Source organism: Rhinolophus hipposideros (assembly GCF_964194185.1).
Source record: "Rhinolophus hipposideros genome assembly, chromosome: 8".
In the NCBI taxonomy this organism is placed as follows: Eukaryota; Metazoa; Chordata; class Mammalia; order Chiroptera; family Rhinolophidae; genus Rhinolophus; species Rhinolophus hipposideros.
The window spans coordinates 20,967,429-20,974,755 of NC_138054.1; the positions used below are offsets into that span (position 1 = coordinate 20,967,429).

The window sequence follows — 7,327 nt, forward strand, 5'->3', positions numbered from 1 at the left end:
CAATGGACTGGAAAAGGCTATACATTTCTTTTGTTGTTTAGAATATCACTGAGAAAACAAGATGCGTGGGAATCTTTAAAGATCTAGGAGAGACAGACTTATTGTTATAAATCATAAAATACTTCAACATTTTTCCAGGCATCTATTTTATCTTTGTAACGGTTACATCTGAGGCAATTAGTTGGAAGATTTCCTTAACACTCATTACGTTAGCTTATGTTACATATCAAGATATTCGAAAAATTAGTGGCCTTAAAGACCAAACTGTTATAGTTGTGAAAGCCCCTCCAGAAACAAGACTTGAAGTGCCTGACCCAATAGAGGTAAGGAGACAACGTCTTTGTTCATCTGCAGAGATCTTTTTGGAATGCCTGAAGTTAAAGAATCATTGACTCATGGTTAAAGTTCATAGCCACCTAAAATCTTGAAAGTTATTTCCCCATCTTTTACTTAACCCTAATTTTAAAAACATTTCAATTGTTCAGTATGTATTAAGTGTCCAAAAAGACTAACTTTAACATCGCATGGCATTCGACTCAAAGTAGTATATGATGCCCTGTCCCTCTTGTACTTTCTTTTTTTCATAATTTGTTATCCAGCGGTTTTGATCACTTTGAACCAGTGGGGAATTTTATGTTGATTATTCTGAATATGGTCCCCACTATAACTATAAGGTAAAGAGACGTAGTAAAAAGAATATGCATGGAAAATAAAAAGAGAATGAAATTTGCAAGCTCCCATCTAGGATAGAGTTCTCAACTTAAATGATAATAGCTCTATGACCTAGATGAAGAAGAATTTTAAATATTAGTGTGCTACATTCTCTTATTAAACTTAGTTTTTAGCACTTAAGAATACTATTCATCCAGTGGTTATTAAAATTCAACATAAAAAAGCCCTACCATAAAGGAATAATAGCGTGGAAATACGGTATTTGGAGCATTTAAAGAAACTTTTAATACTTTGCAAAAAAAGTGAATATATTTAGAGAGCATAATCACCTCCTCTGTGGCAGGGGTCAGCAAACTTTTTCTTTAAAGGACCAGACAGTAGCTATTTTTGGCTTTGTGAACCATACAGTCTCTGTTGGGACTACTCAACTGTATAACTCTGCCATTATATAGCATGAGGGTTGTTGGGGGAGGGTGGGAGACAGCCAGAGGCAATCCTTAAACAATGGGAATAGACGTGACTCTGCCAATCTAACTTTATGTACAAAATCAGTTGGTGGTCTGGATTTGGCCCTTGTGCCATAGTTTGCTGACCCCTTGCTTTAGAGGATGCCAGTCATTGATAAAGGTGGACTACCTGTGAAAAAAGCAAAGTGACCTATGAAAATTACCCTTTCCATTTTTTGATGAAAATTACTGTAGCTTTCATTTCTAAAAGAGCTTTCATTTTGAACTTTTCTCATTATTTTCTGTTCATAGAGCCTACAAATACACTTGGCAAGTACCCAAGGACCCATTGAGGTTTACTTGTGTCCAGAAGAGACGGAAACACACAGTCCAATGAAAGCAAACAACCAAGACCACAATGGAAATATCCCTAAACCCACTTCCAAAGGTAAATATTCTGCTTTTGTAATTTGGAAACTATGTTAAAAATGAAGGTGACTAGGAGAATCCTGTATCAAAACCACAAGTCTAGGCAAGAAACAAAATCTTCTGTTGTTATTGTTATTCAGCTATCATTTTTTCACAGGCATTCTGACTAGTTTATGGAATAAAATAATGATCTTGGGCTCATGACTCCTCTACCCACTAATGGAGCCTCTCACGCTTTTGCTATTGGCAGAAACCATTTCTTTACAGTGTTTGGGAAAAAACCAACTAAAGCAAGAAGTGAAGCTGAGAGCTGTCTGAGTGAATCATCAGCTACATTTGGCCACACACCTTTGCCTGATGCTACAGAGAACATTAGAGAGAGAGATAAAAAAAAAGTTTGGAGAGAAAATCCTCTATCAAAGAAGTTTTGTTTTAATTCCTGCCCCTCTTCCCAATGTGATGGAGAGGGGCTATGGGAGGAAACCACCCCCAAAAATAAATCTAACTACTTCTTCCACTGTTCCTAGAGCAAAGGAAACTCTTTGCAGTCTTTTTTTATTTTTTATTTTTAAGATTGGGGGATGTGTATTTAGTTTTTTTCCCCTACTGTCTTCCAATATAGCAGCAAGAATAAGAATGTTTAAGTGAATAGGTCTGATTTAATACTGATCAAAAAAATACACTAGTCCTCCCAGTGGATGCCTGAAACTGGGGATGGTACTGAACCCTATACAGTTGACTTGATCAGTGAGGTAGTTAGGGGCACCAACGCCCTCACAGTTGAAACTCTGCATATAATTTTTTTGACTCCCCAGAAACTTAAGTTATCCCTCAGTATCTGCAGGGGATTGGTTCCAGGACCCCCGTGTACTCTGAACCGCAGATCGAAGACATTAACAAGTATTTATTGAAAAAAAATCTCTGTATAAGTGGACCCGTGTAGTTCAAATCTGTGTTGTTCAAGGGTCCACTGCATATACTGTTTGTTTTTCTTTATAAATTAGGCACAGTAAGAGATGAACCACAATAACTAGTAATAGAATAGAACGATTGTACCAATATACTACAATAAAAGTTATGTGAATGTAGTCTCTCTCTCTCTTAAAATATCTTATTGAACCATGCACACCTTTCTTCATGTGATGATGTGAAATGATACAGTGCCTACATGATGAGATGAAGTGAGGTGAATGACATAGGTATTTCAGTGTAGCATTAGGCTACTACAAAGGTTACTTGAACACCAGCAGTTCATCTGATAACCAAGGCAGCTCCTGAGAGACTAACAGGACCAGGAGCATCTACGGTGTGGAGACGCTGGACAAAGAAAGGGATGATTCACGTCCCAAGCATGACAGACTAGTACAGCACGAGATTTCATCATGCTACTCAGAACGGTGGCAATTTAACAGTAATGAATCATTTATTTATTGGAATTTCCCACTTAATATTTCCAGACCGCGGTTCACTGGCGGTAACTAATTGCAGAAAGCAAAAGCACAGGTAAGGGGGGACTACTGTACAGCACATCAGATGGTAAAACAAAAGTCCATTTTTTCCCCATAGACATTCAAAGTGAATATGTCTTAATATTTGTATTTTTAGAGGTATCTTTAATAAGCTGGTTGTTTAAAAAAAAAAAAAAGACTACCTAAATTGAAATTGGTGAGTTTCTACTAGGGAGTCAACTGTGCAATATGTATGTTTTGTTTTGTTTTTCTTTAAACAATGACTAGTTGATAACAGAGAGAAGTTTTTGAACTTATGAGCCTTTAATCTTTGAAGCTAACAGTATTTGTTTGCTAACAGTAGGTAGGCATTTTAAAAGATGAGTGAGTAGTCTAGAACTAAAAAGGTTGCCAAGTCACTGCGAACAACGCTGTTAGCATAAGTCATCTATATCATGTCTTCTAATTGTCATTAGCAGAGGGTGAATGCTTTTACAACAGCAACATGGATGCTTTGCCCCAGGCTCCATCAAAAAACATCATTTTGATTTTCTCCTAATTTATTTTTGTGTTTCCACCAATTTTTTTCAGACTTGGCTTCAAGCAACTCAGGACATAATGACTGCTCGATTTCTATGGCAAACCTTTCTCCTTTGGCCTCCCCAGCCAACCTTTTACAGCAGACTGAGGACCAAATTCCTTCCAACCTAGAAGGACCGTTTGTGAACTTACTGCCTCCCCTGCTCCAAGAAGACTATCTCCTAAGCCTGGGGGAGGAAGAAGGCATCAGCGATCTCTTTGATGCTTATGATTTGGAAAAGCTCCCGCTGGTGGAAGACTTTATGTGTAGTTGATTATGCTTTGTGAACTCCCCTTATAAACCGATATTTTTTTATTATGGAACCAGAACATCTGTCATGCAGTGTTGTCCCTTCCTACCTTCTTCCTCCAAGATAGTATCATGAAGTAAACTACAAACTTCAGAACAAAGCTGACATTTTAATGAATTTTTTTTTTTTTTAATAATTGTCTAAGCGCACAGTTGCAGGCTCCCTTGGGAAACCCCTGCTTTGCCCCAGGCTCCAAAATCTCCTGGATGAGTCAGCAAGTGAGAAAATGTGCAATCAGGTGTCTCTCACCCGTACTTTTCCTCCCTCCCTCCTGGATTGGCTTGCTGTGCCTGACGGATGGGCTGTAGAGTGGGGTCTGGCCACCTGGCCCACTGGAAAACAGCAATCTTCCTTAATAGCATTTCAAGCCGTGCCTTCTCCACAGAATGCATGTCTTTGGGGTCTGCTAATATGGAATGGAACTGCAGGAACTATAAACTTGAAGTCATGCAAAAGTATGAGATGGATTTCTTCAGCTCTTAGGAATATTTAAATTACTGTCATAATTCAGTGTAAGCTATGGACTGTGTGTCCCACTAGGAGGTCAAGAGACCCTCCACAGCCTTTCGGATGAAGAGCCTGTTTTCAAATACTTGTTGCAGATACAGAATAGTCAAGTTCTGCCACTCTCAGCTGTTGTGGATTTTCCTGTCTCCATAAACCACTCCCACTCCCCTGCCCCCAATGTATTTGTGAGTTTAAAGTTGATTTGTAGCAAATGCCTACTTAGGAGTTCTTTGTGGATTGTTCTAGACGGTTTTATTTTATTAGCTGCCATTTAAGCATTCCTGTGGCACCCATCACCATTTCATTTTAATTGTTTACTTTGCAGCATTTTTTGCTAATTCAAATTATTTAAGCAGGGGTAGAGAACCTCTCTGATCAGAACATCTAAACATGTGTGATCTACGGTTTATTTAACAGCCCCTGCAAGAAGCATTGCCCCATCTGGCTTCCTTTCCCGGAGGGGGAGCTCAGAGCTAGTCGGTCCTGGAGCTCGCTGACATTGGTGGCCCATTTGGAAGGAGAACCAGGCCAGATGACATAGCAGTCCCAAGGAGCAGCATGTGTGGGTCCCTCCGTCCTTGGGCTTCCCGGGGCCCCGTAACCGGGGAAAGGGCTCTCTTCCACTGCACTCAGGGAGACCACTTCTCAGGATGGGGTCAGATGGAGAGGCCTCTAGGGAGAAAGATATCCCATTGTGTGAGTGGCATTCTATCAGTGGCATTTACTTGAGCTGGTGAGCATAGGGAGCCCCCACTTTGTGGGGGCTGCAAACCCCTGGCCAGAACCTGTTCCCCTTCCTCCTTGAAGGAGTAAGTTGCACCAAGGGAAGTGTGGACATAGAAAATGAAGCGATAGAATGCCCAAGTGTTTTCCCGCTTTACTCTTCAGGAACCATGTCCCAGGTTGGAGACTGTGTCAGCTGCAAATCCTACCAGCTGTGTCCCAGAATGGCATTCCCATTGGCCAGTGGAGATGGCCATTTCCCCCTGGGAATGTGACATAGTACCTCAAATCCATTTCTTGGATGCTAAAGACCGCGGGAATGAGGGAGTCTTATAAAAAATAAACCTCAAAACGAACAGTGAAACTGAAATGCTATGTGCCTGACACAGTGGTAGACACATAGTAGGCACTCGATTCATGTGTGTAATTGAATTGAAAACATCCCTTAGGAAAAATACAAAACAAAAAACCATGAACGCCCCAGCCAGTTTACTCTAGGTAGATTTCCACAATATGCAAAGTGGTGGTGGGGTGAAAACCATGACACCAGCACTTTAAATAATTTGTGTAGGTATGCATGGGTGTGTGTTTGGGAAGAAAAACAAAGGTGCAGTTTATCCTCCTTTTTCTTCTGCCTCCATCCTTAGCCTCCTCCCTTCACACACACTGGACTTGGTACAAATATATCGGTGTGGTCCAAGATGAAGTATTGGGGTGGGGGAGGGAGGGAGAGCTTTGTGTCAAGTGCCTACTGGAAATGCACTGTGGGGTTTTTTCCTGTATGGGAAACCAATTATGCCAAGCTTTTCCCCATTTCCCATATTTATCTCATCTGGTTAGCTGCCTCTGCTTCCAGCTTTGTGTAATTCTCTTTGCCAGCTGCACAAAGCTGATTTTTTTTCCAAAGTCTAAAGACTGAGCTCACCTGGCTAGGTTGTTGTGTGTTTTGTTGACTTTCTCGTTAAACCTTTTCGTAATGTAATGCTGTATTTATTGTTTTAAAAAAATGAAAGGAATACTAATAAGTCTTAAAAGTTCCTTCATGCATAAGATTTTTCCAGTTAATGGGCTTAACTGGTGTACATTAATTAAATGTCCATACTGTATTCTGTTTGCATAAGTCATTTTCTTTTTGGCACAGTATCTGGCACACGAAGTGGGTTAGTACTCCAATACTTGTGTTACTTTAAGTCTAAGTATGCCGGTTTCCTGGTACCATTGAGTTGCTGCTATTAAAGCTCACACATGAAATGGCTAAAAGTTACAAGTGTGCGAATTATGACTGCGTGAGCCTTAGAAAATAAACTGTATAAAGGGCAACACATGAGCTGTCAAACAGTGTTAGGTGTGTGTTTATATGTACAGATTTTGTGCATAGCAATTGTTTTATTTAAGTTGATATGTAGTCTACTCACATTTTCATTATCTAGCAATTTTGTACAAAGATAGCAGTTAATTTGTAAACACTGCCAGAATATTTTCTAGCTGGTTTGTAATTTTTTAAGAGTGTTATTTTGTTTCTGTTTTTGTTGTGGTTCTTGTTTTCATTTTTTGTTGTAAGTGTAGATCTGTAAATAAAATTGCAGTATTTAAAGCTTTAGCTTTCAGGAAAAAGAAGTAAGAACTCAGCGTGTGCATGACAACTCGTGTGTATGAGAGGAGGGATTTGAAGGAAGATGCCTTGTAGAGTGAGTCAGGTGGCAATTGTCAGATTGTGGGAATTTCTTTTCCTATGGGGTACTTGATTTTGTCAAAAGGAAGTGTTTCTCCCAAAAATTGGGAGAAGGCAAACTACTAATCAGTTTAGCTTTGTGTTGTGTGCTAGTTTAAAAAAGAAAATGTGTAATATAATGTAAAAAAAAAAAAAAGCTTTTATGATGGATTTTGTAAATAAATTTGTTACAGGGTAACCTGTTCTCTAGCTGTGATCTTACCACTTCAAATGGGTGTAATTTGAATAAATTTTGTATGGTAAAGGATCAATAAAATGATTTTTTTTAAGAGTTTAGACTTGTGGATGGATTTTCTTACATTAATTTCATTTGTAAAGACAATCTGACAAGTTAAGGTGAAAGTTTGCACAAAAGTATAAAACTCTATATGTCTTACCTTTTATTTAGGACTTCAGGAACATTTATTTGGGACTCCACAAATATTTGTGCAGCACCTGTGGTGTGTTCCCCACTTTGGGAAGCACAGACACTTGCCATAT

The 7,327-nt window shown here is 39.2% G+C and overlaps 1 protein-coding gene across 4 annotated transcripts in view; it reads left to right on the forward strand.

The window, feature by feature from the left end:
* Nucleotides 1-7,121, forward strand: part of E2F3 (E2F transcription factor 3) — a gene marked incomplete at its 5' end in the record, with an annotated part of 74,911 nt that extends 67,790 nt beyond the window's left edge. For all 4 annotated transcript variants that reach the window (XM_081056371.1, XM_081056372.1, XM_081056373.1 and 1 more), the window contains 3 exons: nucleotides 209-323; nucleotides 1,431-1,566; nucleotides 3,587-7,121. In XM_081056371.1, coding sequence (XP_080912497.1) covers nucleotides 209-323; nucleotides 1,431-1,566; nucleotides 3,587-3,849 — 514 coding nt within the window. In that variant the 3' untranslated portion in view covers nucleotides 3,850-7,121. The remainder of the gene's footprint in view (nucleotides 1-208; nucleotides 324-1,430; nucleotides 1,567-3,586) is intronic.
* Between the last annotated feature and the right edge of the window lie 206 nt (nucleotides 7,122-7,327).